At 33.3% G+C, this 17,511-nt stretch overlaps 1 protein-coding gene and 1 pseudogene across 3 annotated transcripts in view; one reads left to right on the top strand and one right to left on the bottom strand.

The window, feature by feature from the left end:
- Positions 1 to 17,511, bottom strand: part of LOC145277888 (uncharacterized) — a 190,397-nt gene that overhangs the window by 10,218 nt on the left and 162,668 nt on the right. For all 3 annotated transcript variants that reach the window (XM_080129879.1, XM_080129881.1, XM_080129880.1), the window contains exons 7-10: positions 17,459 to 17,511; positions 13,013 to 13,116; positions 5,248 to 5,310; positions 1,544 to 1,622 (exon numbers count right to left, since the gene is read on the bottom strand). In XM_080129879.1, coding sequence (XP_079986005.1) covers positions 1,544 to 1,622; positions 5,248 to 5,310; positions 13,013 to 13,116; positions 17,459 to 17,511 — 299 coding nt within the window. The remainder of the gene's footprint in view (positions 1 to 1,543; positions 1,623 to 5,247; positions 5,311 to 13,012; positions 13,117 to 17,458) is intronic.
- LOC145277438 (KRAB domain-containing protein 2-like) lies at positions 6,013 to 12,536 on the top strand (annotated as a pseudogene).

Here is a 17,511-nt window from a genome sequence, read left to right as displayed (position 1 = left end):
TAATATATTGTTAAGGGGCATCATGGTTATGATAAACAGTTGTGATGATAGAAAATGGAAGATACCTCTTTATATTTTTATTTCAGTTATGTCTTGTCCATTAGCTGTTAGTTCAAATCTCTATGTTCTCATTGCATTTTCTATCAAGTTAATAATCTTGCCTGATATTTTGCATACTCTCAGGCATTCTATTATCCATGCTTGAGGGATCTTGTAGTTGATCCATGCCATGGTTATGTTTTTTTTTTCTACTTTTTACCACCATTAGAATCTTTTGGCCTTTGTATAATAAATTATGTGTTCCTCTTTTTCCTTTCCGATATCCTTTCTGTTCCTCAGGAAATTTGTTCTCTCAATTATGCTGTTAAGATTTTCCACATAGTAGGTAAGCAAGTTATAAGGTTGTAGTTGCTGATGGCAGATCCATTTTCCATGTCTTTTTGTATCATCTATTCTTGTACATTTGCTTCGTGGATGCATCTTTTCAGGTTTTGCATTAGGCTTTCATGTCGTGCTTTAAATTTTTCTATACTAGTATACATGTATTCTGTTTTCACCTGGTGTTCTCCAGTTTGCCATTTTTCGTATAGTTGTTTTGAGGGTTTCCTTGCTGATTTCATTCTTTCTCACTTCTTCGATTTACTGTAACTCTTTTTTCATGTCTTTCAGCCATTCAGTGTTTCTATTGTAATCTTGTCGCTCTTCTCATATTATTATTATTATTATTATTATTATTATTATTATTATTATTTTTATAATTATTATAATAATAATAATAATTATTATTATAATTATTATAATTATTATTATAATAATAATTATTATTATTATAATAATAATTATTATTATTATAATAATAATTATTATTATTATAATTATTATTATTATTATTGAAAATAATAATTAAGGTAAATATTTACGACATGCCAGCGTATTATAAACACCCCAACCTCCACATGTTAAGAACAGCTTTCTGAATAAAGACCCACTACCCACCTCGAAAGCCGTTCTTAACATGGGGAAGTTGGGGGGGGGGTGTTTATTCCGAAAGACGTTCTTAACATGGGGAGATTGGGGCGTTTATAATATGCTAAGGCACGTCGTAAAAATTTACCATAATTAATTACTTAAAAATGAAAATCCGGTTGATAAATATTGAATAAACTTTGAAACAGGTAAAAAATAAAAATACAAAATAAAAATAAAAAACAAAAAAATCGTAATTTATGCTTATTCGTTTAGTTAAATTTAGTTATCTCCCTTGCACTGTTAAGGTCAACTCCAAAAGCGTTACCTATAAATATACACTTAGCTTTACAAAAAGATAAGCGTTGATCATATTTCTTTTCAGCAGAGCAGCAATATACTTTGGGGGAACTAACACGATTTTGATGAGGTAAATCATTATTTTCTTCACTACTGTCATGTAATAATCGGCCATGATCATCTATTTCTTCCACGTCATCACCATGTACCATTTTTCATTACTCCCAGACTGATTGGAGTTAATATCCGCTTACAGAATCTCAGTATTAAAGGATACAGAGTACAAGAACTTCAGGCAGATGCACTAATTTTTTGTCGCAGTCATGCAGCGTTAGTTTCCCACACTTCTTACACATCTGCAATTGATAAGAGTAATTGAATATTGTAACATGCTGAAAGAAATAAACGGTTAAACGGTAAAATGGACAACATCTTGGAATTTTGAATATAGGCTTTTTGTAATATATATATATATATATATATCTATAATATAAAGCTGAATGTTTGTGTGTGTGTATGTGTGTGTGCGTGTGGTCACGAATAGGCTCCTATATGATTGACTATTTTAAAAAACTGATTACATATAATAATAGAAGATGTATCGAGACGCAGGAATAGGTATGTTTGATCTGGCAGAACAGTGGGTCATTAAAATTGTGGGGTCTGCGTTCACGTCTGGTCCAAAAAGTATGGAAATAAAAAATTTAAAAATTAAAAAAAAAACGTTTACAAGTCTTTTTGATATAGATGTACATAATACTTTGATAAGTATGTTTTAACTTAAATAGGGATGGTTTAATAAAATTGTGGGGTCTGCGTTCGCGTCTGGCCTCCATAGAATGGAAATAGGCACAGACTTTAATAAAGTCTTTTCATATCTATCTGCTTAAGTATACTTTGATAATTATGTTTCTGTTTGAGAAAATATGGTATAATAAAATTATGGGGTGTTCGTTCGCACCTGACCTCCATAGAATGGAAATATGTCACAAAGTTTAACATATATATATATTATATATATATATATATACACACACACACATATATATATTACAATTGTTTATTATAATTTATAAAAATAAATATTTTCATAATTTTTTAATTTTAATAAACATACAAAATTATTTAAATCATTATTTTTAAATAAAAAATAAATGAAAATTATAAAAGGAATTATAAAAAATTATTAAAAAAACATTATATTCATGTCATGTTATGCTTTAAAAAATCATATTCATGTACATATCACATTTTTAGCATGATATCAACTTCTTTCACTGATCCCAAAATGTGAATGTTGTTTGCAGACGCATACTTGTTCAACAAAAATGAGGAGTTTAAGCAAGAAAGTTTTTTCATTGCTTACATTTATGAAATACTAACAGTCCTTTGACACACTCAGCTTTATATATATAGTTTTAAGTTTTCTATTGTAGTGATAAGTAATTAAGTATAATTTGCATATGAGCAGATAGCTCATATTTATAAACTGACCCCAACTAAAACAGGTTGGTTGTTGAACGCTTACTTAACATTATACACTGCATATCACTACTTAATAAAGTTTTATTCAATGGTTTCAATTTTAGATTAGAATGGGTTGGGTTAAGTGGGTGTGTTTGATATCAAGTATGCACCCACAGTATACTATTAGCAGACTCTTTATCTATAAGATTATGGCATCAGAAAAGCCCACAGGAGATAAGTGCAGGACATAGCATAACAGCTATCCTGATATTATACAACTGATGATAGAGCAGTCACTTGTAACACTACCTAAGAGTTAGGGCTCCTGTACTGTCAGTCAGAAATAGCAGCCAGAAACTGTCAAACCTGTAGCCTCAAACTTATGAGACAACAGTGGCATAGACTAGTTGCGTGAACATATGTGGAAAGCAAGCACCCCCAAGTTGCCCAGTTTGAGAGGAAAGGAATGAGAAAGAGAAGTGGGAGCAGCATTTATTGTCCTAGTCAGGAAAAAATGCCAAGCACTGAGTGTCTCTGGTGTGTCTCTATGATTGTACCTCTGGCTTGGCTTATAAAAGATGAAATATGAAAGAGAGGCAATAGGTAGAATCTCCCCAGTTCCTGCTGGAGAGAGTTCCTTTTTAAAGGTGAAATGTGCACCCACCTCAGTCTCCAGGCTAGTTCTATTTTCATTTCTGATTCTCTCTTGATCAGCGACCATAATTCTGAAATGTTTTTTTTAATCCATACCTTAGTCTATGCACCTCAAGCAACAAACAATAATTATTTTTATTTCCATTTTCCTCTTAAACTTGAAATCATCAAAATAATCATAAATAACTACACACTCTTCCTGATCTACATCTCATTACTATCTAGATTATAATTTTTATTTACTACCCAGCTTCTTCAATCACCCGAGTGATCTTGTTACAAAAGGTAACATTACTAGAACAGTAATAAACATAAAATAATAAAAGGGAGACGTAGTTTGCTTAAAGCATTGCTGGCAAACAAATATGTAAGGGTTTAAGATAACTAATAGCAATGTACGATACCCGGATGTTGAAATAACATATGAACAAAAACAGACAACTAAATAGATCATTTAAATTACAAATCTTCACATAATATCTGTTTATTTTTCAAATGATCTTTCAAACATAAATCAGTAATTATGGGATTACTCTTAAATATAACTGGGACGTCTTTAATAATTTCAAGATTTTTTTCTTTTTTTTTTTTTGAAAACAAGAGGTTCAATCTCAAAATTATCAAATTATCATTATATTATCCCGATTATATTTAACTGTAATTTGTATTTACTGATTTATATGTGAAAAACCCTTTGAAAAAAAAAATAGACATATGAAGATTTGTAATTTAAATGTAGCCTTCGGTTGTCTGCTTTCATTCATATTTCACATTGTTGTGTTAATTATAAAAAAAAAAAGAACTAGCCAGATCGTTACTCAGGATTTGTTTGAAATCTGTACAACTTCGGCATACCTCCACAATAGACATAAACAAAATCTCTAGCACTTTTAAAATAATACAGGAATGAAATGATTCGAAAATGTTTATTTTTTAGTGGCAACACTTGACAGTATGGAAGGATCGCAAAGTGGGGTGTGTATACAAAATGACAGAGAGATAATGTGTCGATTGTCCTGCCCATGGTCACCGCTCTATTCCTCTTTTGTCGTTGTCTGCTGCCTCTATTTTATTGGTACAGATGACATCAAAACATTCCACCACACTTTGTCTTGAAATGTCGGTCAGTTCTGCTGGATTCTACGTCGCCCATTTTAACTTCTTTGACCTCATTCCCGGGGCACCTAGATCCAGGATCTGACTGACTTTCCTTTGACGTCATATTCAAAAGCCCGAACAGCCCACTGTTCTCACTCCAATTCCCCCCTCCCTCTGTAACATCACTTAATTATCTAGGCATACTACATTGCTATCAGCATTCTTAAGCACTCATATTTAAAAGAATAAATTTTAATAATAAAAGCTACATAGTTCCTGGACCATTTGGGTAGCCAATCATTAAATTCTCTTCAGATGCTGAATATCACAATATGGAGCAGACGTCTACTCTAACAATTTTCTGACAATGATTAAGTGAAAGAAATATTTCAAAAGTTAGTTTTCAGAGGGAGTATCAAGTGAAAAATTGGATACTTCTTGCTTTGTTTGCAGCCTGAATGATGAATAGGGCTAGGACAACAGCATATTCTTTTCATTGTTTGGACTCTCAAGTGTGTATCCGTTGATGTGCTTTTATATAGAGTGATGTGGTTCTCGGTTGATTAATTGTGTCTAAGCGTATCGGATATATACTCAAGAGTCAAAACAATGAAAAGAATATTCTATTGTCATAGCCTTAATGATGAGTCGACTAGAAGATGAAGGTCTTGCTAAGGCAGTAGTAAAGATTACATTTCGAAGAATGCAACGGAAGAAATTTAATTTGTACGAATGGGTACAAAAAAAAAAAAAAAGACTTACATTGTTTGAAGTGCCTTCCATGAAATCACGAATGATTTCCTCCATGTCTACAACTCGGATTGCCTGAAAATCGTAAAATGAGATTGAATCAATTTTTCATATTTAAATCCATGCACAACAGAATATAAGCCAAAAAAAATAAAATAAAAAAAAAATGTTAAAAACATCCAATATTCTATCATTATAATAATGTATATCTCTGTTTATAAAAAGTTAAGTATGTGCATATCTTTGTATATTTATATGCATAGGATTCACTCCTAAACTAATTAACCAATCATTATAAATTATTGAACACAACTGCTAGAAGTAAGGATAGGTAATGTAGGCTCTATTTAGTAATAATTGTATCACGTTAAGCGTTTTAAAATGTTTAAACTGGTTTCACGCATAATGTTATTAATTATAGATGGCTGGGTTTTAATGAAGATAACTCCAAACATTTTTTTTTAAATTGGTTTCAGGGTGCAATATTTTCGTATTATTAACTAAAATTTTCCTTAAATCAAAAAAGAGAAAGTGTTGTTGTTTTTTTGGTTTGTGAGTTCTCTGTATTTTTACTTTTAGCAGCTGCGACTACAGGCAGCAGTGACATTTTGTGGTTTGAATCTTTGGTTTAAAAGCTCAGTGCTGACTGGTGCAAGCATTCAGCTTCCCTTCTGGCTTGCCCAATCAGAGAGGCCATCTCTCAGGCGAGCTGAGCGTGTGACAGAGTTAATAAAAAAAGGTTAAACGCATGGTAACTTTCTCTTTCTTGGTCAGGATATGGTAGTGACAACAACTCCGCGTGTTTCGGATCAACTCCTAAACTTCTCTTTTAGAACGTAACAGAACTCGCCTGGGCCTTTGGCGCTGGGTTTGACTTTGTCAAGCAGAAATCTATCATGACCACAACACACATACAGGTTGTCCCCAAAGATGCTGAATTGATCAAATATAAGATGGAACAACAGAAGCAGCAAACCAGTGAAAAAGATTTCAGAGCATCTAGAATAACCCTACAACAGTTATCATGAGTTGTTATACCACCTAGGAGCGGATATTTATTGTAGAGTGGTACTTTCGGTTGAATTCAACTTTTTTTTTTTTTTTTTTTTACAAAGGCATCACCACATTATCAAGGCCAAGAGGCCACTCAAGGATAAGGGTTAAAGAGTGTACAGTAGAAATTGGACAATATAGTAATCATTAGTAATGAAAATTTGGTAAATTTGATAACTTATATGGAACGGCTTATCAAGAACTTATTTACGTTAGACTTGAAGACAACCGTATTGTAGTCAGCCGGAAAGCAGGAAAACGGAAGACAATTCCACAGGCGTGCAGTTCTAAGAAAGAAGCTTTGTTAATGGAATCTACGTTTAGGTTTAGGCACAGATAAAGAGTGAGGGGAATTATTGATAGTGTTTAGAGCTAGACGAGTGTTTCTTGTGAAAGTTTGGCGAGGGGGGACCATAGATTGAAGCTCAGTCGAACACTTTCCATGAAAATAACGATACATCAGAATCAAATCCGTCATCTTCTGTTGTGGACAACCTGTACATGAGAATGCTTTTTTTCTTCCGATACAACTTCCTAACCTTTTCACATCATATATATATATTATTCCTTAATTGGAATTCATTTTTGAGATGACCATTATATATATTAATTTATTTTTATTTCGGACTATTATTCTCATCTTTATTAGTTGTTGTTTTTGATCTTTTATTGGTTTTGTTTATTCACAACGTTTCAGCCAACTATTCCTCTGGCCTTCGTCAGGTGGTAACCGCGACGGATAGGAACTTCGAATCTCCTAACTGCATTCTCAGCCATCACTGCCATCCGTAGTTGTCTGAAGATAGCGGTTTCAATCCCACCTTTTCACATCTGTTCATACTATTGAACTTTTATTACTAGCACTCTTCTCGTTTCTATTCCATTTTTACTAAACAAAGATAATGGTAGTTATGCACTTATGTTACCATGCTGAAATAATAACGTTATTATTTTGAAAGCTATTCTAAACACGGGAGGGAAGGGTGTTTTGTAATATCTCTGTATTTTCACCTAACAATTCCATTAAAAAAAAAAAAAAGATACCGTAAAACTTGAAAGTACTATTTGACTTTGACTATTAAAAAAAACATTACTCTTCTGCTGAAAAAGAAGCACATGCCATCATCGGGGCAGTGTGTAAATGGTGTCACTACCTTACTGGTTCCGCTTTTAAGCTTATTACAGACCAACGTTCCCTAGCATTCATGTATGACTGGAAACATTCAAGGAAAATAAAAAACGAGGTGGAATGCTGGAGAATAGAACTATCGGCACTCACATTTGACGTAATCTATCGCCCTGGAAAAGAGAATGCAGCCGTGGACATACTTTCTTAAGCAGTTTGCTCCTTGACTAGCCCAACGGGCCTTCAAGACCTACATGTTTCATTGTGTCATCCAGGTATAACACAAATGTCTCATCATGTACGCCTGCGTAATCTTCCTTATTCCATCAATGATATTAAACGAACTATTGGGAACTGTGCAGTTTGTGCAGAATTAAAACCAAGATTTTCCCATCCCACCAATTTCAAGCTTATCAAGCGACTCAACCATTCAAATGCTTAAGTGTTGATTTTAAGGGCCCATTGCCATCTAACGGTCAAAATGAACATCTATTGACAATCATCGACGAATATTCGCGCTTCTCCTTTGCCTTTCCTTCAGTGGCGGCTCGTGCCTAAGATTAGTGGGGGTGCTGTTTAAAAAAAATGCGTATTGTTTTAATATTGTGTAAAAATAAAACAAACATAAAAAATATACATAATTTATACGTATGCACACGTATAAAAATGCAATAACTTAAAGGAATTCTAAATAGATGTAAATATTTGGAATAGCTTACTTATTATATTTATTTGAAAGTAAATTCCATTCTTCTTGTTTTAATTTGTGAGAAAAGATTGATAATTTTCTCCTAAACTTCTGAATGACTGCTGAAAAACCATTTTTTCAATTGAAAGCACTGCAAGTGCATTTAGTCTTTTGTAACCCATGGTGCTCCTTAGAAATGTTTTTATTCTTTTCAGAGTTGAAAAACAACGTTCTGCCTCTGATGTAGTCATGAGAATTGTCAAGATAATTTTTATGAGTTTTGTGATTTCACTAAGAACATCGTTTAAATTGTTTTCCAAAATAAATTTCAGGTGATCAATTACTTTGCAATACTCATGGATATCTGACCTACTATAAAATATTTCTAACTCAGTTTCAAGCTTTTGTTTGTCAATCATGGGATATGCTTCAGTTGTCAAGGATATCTCGTCTATAGGTAGTTCTTTCTTAAAACTAGCAAAGCTTTTCTTGTTAAACAATTTATTAAATGTTTAGTTGAAGAATATCTGTCTGTTATATCAACAGATATATAGTCACACAGTTCTTTAACTTCGGCCTTGAGTGTTTGTGAAGGATTTTCACAGTATTTGGAGTTTCTTATCTTATAGCAGTTTTGAAATTTGCTATGTATTCATTGACTTTATATATGCTAATTTCCCGAGATTGCATTTGATTATAAATAATTTCAACATGAGACATAATTTGATGAAATAGCTCTAACCAAAATATGAAATTTTCATTGTTCAAATATTTCAGAATTCCTGTCGCTTCTGCAACGGTTTCATCTACATATGATGTGGACTGAATTTCAGTGAGACATTTTTTTAATGCTTGAACATTTTCATGAACTCTATTTATGGTCCGTATGTTAAAGTTCCACCTCGTGGCGGATGGACGTGGAATGCTTACATCCAGATGCTTCTTGAGAATGGACAGACGCTGTGGTGATCTAGAAAAGAAAGTCGGAATAGCCAAAATGTTAGAGATAAATATTCTAGCATTTCGTGTAATGCTTGCTGCATTCCTCATTATTAAATTAAGTTGATGCGCATAACAGTGAGTGAAATGTGCATTACTATAAACTGCTTTTATTTTCGCCTGAACACCAGCTTTTTTGTCTTTCATGACATTTGCACCATCAAATGTCTGAGCTATCAGTTTTTGGCGATTCCCTTGAAGGATTATATCCAATTGTTGTAGAATATATTTTGATATTCCATCAGCGGTTTGGTTTTCTGGAATAAAGAATCCCCAAAAGCGTTCAAGTATTTTTTCATCCAAGACGTACCGTAAAACAATGATCATTTGTGTATGTTCAGACACATCTGTTTTATCGTCAGCCATGACAGCTACAAAGGAAGCTTTGCTAATTTCTGCCCTTATTTCATCACGGTATATTTGTAAAAGACAGTCAAGTATGTCATTCTGAATGGTCTTGGAAACACCTTTGAAGACACTACTGGTTTCTAAGTGATTTTTTAAATCTGGATCTAATTTAGATGCAAAATTTACTAATCCTCTAAATACACCTGCATTTACTGAATCATCTTTTTCATCATGTCCTCGTAAGGGAGTTTCAAAGTTCCCACAAAAGAAAATACAATCTATTATTTTAGATAAAATTTCACGGTTCTTCTTAACATTCATGTTATGATGATTGATTGAAAGTCTGTAGGCCTCACTAAGTTTTTCTTTAATATTTACGGTCCCCAAAATTGATAGGGAAACTACATTGTCAACGTGCTCCTTTGACTTCTCATGCTTTTCAGTTCTATCTTTCATTTTGCTAATAGTTCTGAAACCATCTTTTGTCCACGTTACATCACCCCCAAACAACAAATAAGGAAAGCAGAACAATGCCTTTTTTAGTTCACAGCCGCAAAGCCAACATTTCCGTTGGTACCAGTCAGAATTAAAGCTACGAATATACACTTTGTTGTTGCTAATGCCTGACTGAGATATTTGAATATCAGGCGTTGAACGGCCTCTTTTCTTAATTTCAACTTTATCATGGAGAGGCAGCTGTGAAAACTCAATCTGTTGAAGTTCACTTACCGTCACAGAAGTTATTTCTTGGGGATGCAAAGAGGCCATGGTTAAATTCTTTTATATCAATTGTGTTGGGAAAGGTAAGTACTAGGCAGTCTATTAGTAGAATATTAATTAGGGTAGAAGGAATACAATGTTTACATGATCCTCTTTTTGCGATTCAACTGAACCGGGTTCTAACTGAGTTGAATCGTACTTTTATAACTTTTAGATAACAGATTTTTTATTAACGAAAATAGTTTTACTATTTAAAAAGGTTTTTATTTATAAAAAACTTGTTATTAATTAAAAATAGGCGTATAACAAAATAAGCTTGCCATTAAAATTGTCTTTTTTTAATACAAATATTTTTAAACTTTGCCATTATAAGCCGTCGAAAAAGGGATAATACGCAAAAACATTTTAATAAAAAAATACTATTTTAAATTGTGTACACTTTACAGAGTAATAAAAAAAATATACAAATATATTTCTTTTAAACTTTACAGATTAAATAAATTTTATGGGCTTTTCCACAGGCAAACAAACGCAAAACATTTTTTTAAATACATTTTATTTACAATTTTTTAATAATTTATTTTTTCATAAAAACAAAATCTTTGAAATTTACTTGCTTGCACACGATGGTAAAGTTAAAAGTTTACCATTTAAAAATGGTTTTATTGGATAACAGTTTTATTTAAAATTTAAAAATGTGTTTATAACTAAACTTACTTTGTAAATAAAATATAGAATAAAAAAGTTTACATGTTTGTACTATGAGCAACATTTAAAAACATTTTTTAACTAAAATGTATTTAAAAAAATAAAATTTTCTTCGCTTTTCTATAGAAAAAAATGTAAATATTTTTTATTCTGTAAAGTTCAATTACCACAAAATGAATAGATTTCAAACTACATAAAAACACAAACAAAATAATCCGTACGTGAAAAAATAACATTAGTTACGTTGGTAGCTTTACGGGTAAAAAGCCCGAACACTTTTAATTAAAAAAAAAAAAAGTTTCACATATTGTATATTTTTGTCTGCTTAAATCGCATTTAAAAGTGTGAGAATTTTTTTTAAGGTGGATATTTATTTACAAGAACACTTTACACTTTTTAATAATAATAAAAACAAAACATTTGTAAACAAGCCTTTTAAAAAAATAATAATATAAGCGAAAACACGCAAACACCGGTTTTCACGAGCGTTTGGAACTGCTAAAACGACAGTTCCAACTTAGCTTTCATTTGCCGTCTGAAGCGGGCATATGTATAAGCGAACTTCGCTAAGAATGTGTAACTGTGAATTTAGCAGCTCCAAGCAAAGTTTTACTTTTATACTTATGAATATGGGGACAGTTATCGACATTAAGCTTCAGGATTATATATATATATATATATATATATATATATATATATATATATATATATATATATATATATATTATTATTATTATTATTATTATTATTATTATTATTAATATGATATATTATCACATAAAAAGGAAAAAATAAACGTATTATTTTTACCGTGTATCGATAATATTGAGTAGAAATGATTAGGGGTGCTGCAGTTCCACAGCTCCAGGCACGAGCCGCCACTGCTTTCCTTGTCGAGATATGACCTCACAAACAATCATAAATTGTTTCTGTCAACTATTTTCACTGTTTGGCATGCCTTCCCTCATTCACTCTGATAGAGGTTCATCATTCCTCTCAATGGAACTAACAGACTTTCTGCATAAGAAAGGAGTAGCAACAAGCCGCACAACTGCCTATAACCCACAGGGAAATGGTCAGGTGGAATGACTAAATGCGACCCAATGGAAAACAATATCGCTAGCATTGAGGTCGAAAAAGTTGCCAATTTCTCATTGGTAAACAGTTCTACACGATGCCTTACACTCCATCCATTCTTTACTGTGTATTGCTATTAATGCTACACCTCACGAGAGGATATTCCAGTTCAACCGTAAATCAACATCTGGCACCTCTCTTCCCAGTTGGCTTTTAAATCAAGGTTCGGTCCTGATGAAAAATAATATACAGTTATCTAAGTACGAGCCATTTGTTGACGAAGTCGAGTTGCTAGAATGCAACCCTCAATCTGTCCACGTTAGACTCCCAACTGGAAGAGAGAAAACAGTGTCACTGCGACAACTTGCCCCAAAACCGCAAGATACACGGTCACACACTAATGACAGTACTATCTCACAGGAAGCTGAATTTCTACAACCAGATACCTTGTTAGAACATTGCATATCTGAGGAATCCCGGGAAATTTCATCCACTGATATAGCGCCTGATAAAAACCCATCAGAACTTATTCGTAAGCAACAACGTGCCCACCCCTACCACCTGAGAAATAGAGATGCTTAAACTTGAACTTTTGCGTATCATTCCATAACCCCACTCTGAACATTTTCCACCTGGGGTGAATGTCATATTATTAACATCGTTCATTGCTTTGCGTGTTTTTAACAATTCTCTTTCCTTTTTTGTTACAGCCTATATACGTGTACTTCTTGACGAATAAAGCCTTGTTCACAGGTTATTATTCGCCTTTCGTGTTGTCCTCACCACAAAAATCGTTGTGAAACAGGAAGAGTAGTGGAGCAATATTTTAGTTGCAGGATTTTAATTCTGCTTGCAAGCATCAAACGAGAATTCCTACCTACGAAAAGAGAGAGACACAACTCACTAGAGACTTGTTCGTCATGAAGACTAGCAGACATTCTCTCAACGCTACAACCCACAAGCACACAGTTGACATGGCACACTCAACTGGACGGCTCGCAAAGAGACATAATGAACAAGTACAAAGTTATGACAGAAGCAAAGAAATTAGTTCTTACCTTTTTCATGGGCATCGAAAGATCAAAGCTCGTGTGATATTCCGTATAGTGAGTGTTGCAGGTGAGGCAGGTGTAATTGTGCTTTATCTGCAGAGCAAACACATCTGAAATCGAACAAAGTCATGTTATATGGCCAGGGTCTATATATATATATATATATATATATATATATATATATATGGGTGTCTTTGATACCTAATAGAAGTATGTATATAGAGTGTTCATCTATGACCGTCTAGGATTGTGATCGTCTATCTAAAGTTCGTTATGTGTGTATGTAGATTTAGATACAATTCATGATAGGACAAGGATGTGCATAAATACCTTTACAACAGAAAGGATGAATAACAGTTATTTGGGGTTTCAACATCTGGCCAGTGGGGAACATATCTGGTCCATCTTTGGTCTCGTTGGACGGGAAGTTGTAATGGAAATCCTTCCCAACATGCAACAGAGCCTCGGGTTTTATGCTAGGTAACTTTTTACTTCAGAGAGTTTTTTTCTCTTTTGAAAAGTTGCAAGATTGATTCTGATTATTGCCATTTCTAAACCCACTCTACTTGGAGTCATCACGATCTGTAGACCATCTCTGTCTCTCTCCCGACTCTGACTGACTGATTAATTTCCACATATCAAAAAGACCATCTCCCCCTCTAAATGACGTCATTAGTATACGTTACTAAGATAATCTCCTGATGTTTTTACATGTCATTTTTTCTAAGTTGTCAACTACGTTATACCATTTTTTAGTTCACATTCCTGGTAACTATTAAATGTAAATAAACATCTAAATATTTTGATTATTCAAAAACATATTTTATCTGACAAAACTTTTTTGGCTTGAATAATCGTAATAATCTTCAGTCAGCACCCCTTTGACGTTATCCAACAGTCAATATTGAATATGGCACAAAAAAGAATTTGTGTAAAAAAAAAGAAAAAAAAAGAAGAATAAGCTTATCAGAAATATCTGTTATTTAAATAAATAACTAGCAGGGAGACTCGACGTTGCCTGGAACAGAATAAGAATCAACGAATGTTCTACACTTCGACCAATTTTATTCTCTTCAAAATTGGTGAAATTGCCCATTTTTAAATCAAATCGAATGATTACCTGCTTCAATCAAGAACACACCACAGTGCACTGGGAGAAAGCTTCACATGCGTCCTCGCAATGACTTAGTCTACAATACATTGTAGTCTACATTGCACTGTAGAGAACCTACAGTTGATTTTATAAAATTATTTTTACACAATGGTTGGAATTAAAGATAAAAAGTGTAAAAGTTAAGTATCATTGTTCAATTGTGCTCTAAACAGAAACATTCATTTTGAATCTGCGCCTGTCTTATCAAAGAACTTGCTGTTGATTTTATATGCTGGACTCTTCTGTTCAAATGCACTTGTGATGTTAGGCTGTATAAAAGTGTTAACGTTGGTCAAAATCTGACTGTTCCTTCTTAAATCGTATTTTTTGATTATCCATTTTCGATACTTATCATAGGCATTCCAATACAAAACCTATCTAAGAATACTTCCAGACACACAAAGTACATTTGTGTGAAGTTTTTAAAAAAATGAGCTCAGCCGTTTCGAAGTTCATTGAGAATGAACACACACACACACACACACACACACACACACACACACACACACACACACACACACACACTATCTTTTATTTGTAAGTAGAGATCCTAAGAGAAATGGCTAAGATATGTAACAGCTGACTACAATATGGTCGTCTTCAAGTGCAACATAAACAAGTTCTTAATGAGTCATCCCCTTAAATACCAAATTTCCATTATCAACGATTACTACAATATTGTCCCATTGACTACTGTACACTCATTAACCCCTATCCTCGAGTGGCCTCCGGGCCTTGATAATTGGTGACTCCATGGTAAAATATATATATATATTCCAACAGAGTAGTTCAAGTGGGTTTCTCTGCTTCTTAGACAGATGGACGTTTGTTCGGTTTTGATTCTGATTGCAAGTCTGTCGTTTGGTGGAGAAGTATCACTGTAACCTCAAAACAAATATCTTTGATACCCGTTTTAAACTGGAGCTGTATTTTTGTTTGGAGGAAGATTTCTGTTACCGCATTGAACAAAACTACATGATTGACATTGCGGTTGGTGCTTGAACTGAGCACTGACTTAATGTGTTGTGATACTCATTTTCTGAATCTCTCTATAACTTAAATTGTAAACATGTGCAAGGCTGCACATTTAGAGTGTGCATAGGCGCTTGCTGTGGACATCAGACCTGCAGTGGGAGAAATATTTAGCTAAAAGACCACACAAGAAATGATTTGATCACCTAAAATTTGATTGCTCCACTTGGAAAAATGATTGCCTCTGTAAATGGTGGTGCATGCTAAAAAACACTTAAAGTCTTTGAGAAACTAATGTCCTTTCAATGTTGAATTGAGATTTTCAAAAATGAATGTTCATTCAAGATGGACTTCATGGTCAGTCAGTTTTTTTTTTTTTTCATGTCAATAGAATCACAGCTGATAATCTTGTGGTTTTTCTTTTCTTTTTAACTTCAGTAAGTTTTTATTTGATTCTGTTATGATTTAAATTTATATCCAAGGGATCTTTTAAGAATAGATGGTGTTCCCTTTATGGCTGCTATTTGTATTTCGTTACAGCTTGGTCTTTCAGGGATTGCTTCTAAGTATTTCTGAAGATTCTTTTTTATTAAGCCAGTTGCTCCTATCACGACCGGTATAATGTTTATTTCTTTCAGAGACCATGTCGTTTTTAGATCATTTTTTAGATCCTGATATTTTGTTATCTTTTCCCGTTCAGCTCTATTAAAACCAAAATCATTTGGGACTGTGACATCGATAATGAGTGCAGTTCTTTCGGGCTTGTTCCATATTACAATACCTGGTTGGATGGCCTTGTCTTTTATATATCTGTCCGCCTTTCGAGTGTGGTTCAAGTGATATCTACGTCACATCACGTGACCTCTTTGTTTACCTTAAATACCCTCTTCATATGAAGAGTCGAGTTCGTCTAACAACTCGCTACACTTCGACGTCTCGTCTCTGACATAAACTGTTCTCCTGTGAATTATTGTTGAAACCTGCCTTATCCCCGGAAAGGCATCTGACTACATACATACGCTATATATAGCAGATGGGCAAATGGAGACCAGTTGGGTTTCTGTGATTCTCAGAGAACGATGGGCCCATTGGCGCTAAGCTAATAGATTTTCCTTGGTTGGAAGATATGTATGGCTTGATTTGCAGGATTGTTGTTCAGTAGAAGAAAAGAAATAGCATTGTAATGCATCTCTCAAAATAAAGTCTTATTACTTGTTTTAAACTTGAGTTTTTTGGGGGTGGGGGGTGAGGGGTGGTGAGAATGCTTCTGTTGCCGCACTGACCGAGACCATACTAGTAATAAATTATCCTCACCCTACAGAAACAAATTATTGAAAAAAAAAAACAAAAAAAAACTTTTAACAATTGAACCTTTTAAAACTTTTTCTTACAATTTTCTTTATAAAAAGAAAGAAATTGAACACAAAAAAAAATGCTGGAAAAATAATTTTTGATAAAAATAAATGTTTGACATGAAACATTACTTAAATGAATAATGAAATAAATTACAATAGGTCATTTTTTTTTTTTCTTTTTGTATTTTTACCATTTCCATTTATTTTACTATTTTTTGATATACGGCATAATCATTTGGGCATTCCCGTAAGATCACCAAAGTTAAGTAACATTGAGCCTGGTCAGTATTAAAATGTGTGACCATTTAGGAATTCCAGGTGCAAAATGTGGTCTCTGCTTTTCTCAACATTTTTTCCAGTTGTCTAGCTGGATCCAAACAACGCCGATTAAGTAGAGGTATGGTTGGAGATTGTTGTGCAACCATAATCCGAAGGTTGGCATCATGTTCCGGGCAAAGACGTCAGGTTCAAAATATGCACAAGTATCCAGTTTTGCACACGATCCTTAATGATTGCAAATCATGTGTGGTCAAACTATGGCCCGTGGGCTGCATATGTCTCATTGAATAAATTTATGCAGCCTACTAAATGTTAGTAATTTTTTACACTTCAACTGAGATACGTTTATCTTTCAAATAAATGCGTTTCATGTAAATATTTTAAAGGACTGTAGTATTTTAAAACATTAAAAAATTACAATTTTCTTTGAAAGGCTTTTACTCTTGTCTATTTTAAATATTAATCATTGTGGGCCATCAGCCTTATAAAATTGTAATTTTTTAATGTGGCCCTACAAAATTAGGAATTTCTTAACATGTCCCTATATAATCCTGTGGCCCTATAAAACTTTGACATTTTTAATGTGAACTAATAAAATTGTGCAATTCTATAAAATTGTTGACTTTTGAATGTGACTATTGCATTGAAAAATTTGCCCACCTCTGCTGTACATTATTTCAAGAGTTTGCTTACCTGTTATCTTTGTGTCTCCTTTACAGAATTCATACCAGGATGTCATATCAACA

The sequence above is a fragment of the Euprymna scolopes genome, chromosome 6 (assembly GCF_053919585.1).
Source record: "Euprymna scolopes isolate OS-2025 chromosome 6, ASM5391958v1, whole genome shotgun sequence".
Taxonomy (NCBI): Eukaryota; Metazoa; Mollusca; class Cephalopoda; order Sepiida; family Sepiolidae; genus Euprymna; species Euprymna scolopes.
The sequence above is the reverse complement of the archived record's forward strand: the minus strand, read 5'-3'. Positions and strand labels throughout refer to the sequence as shown.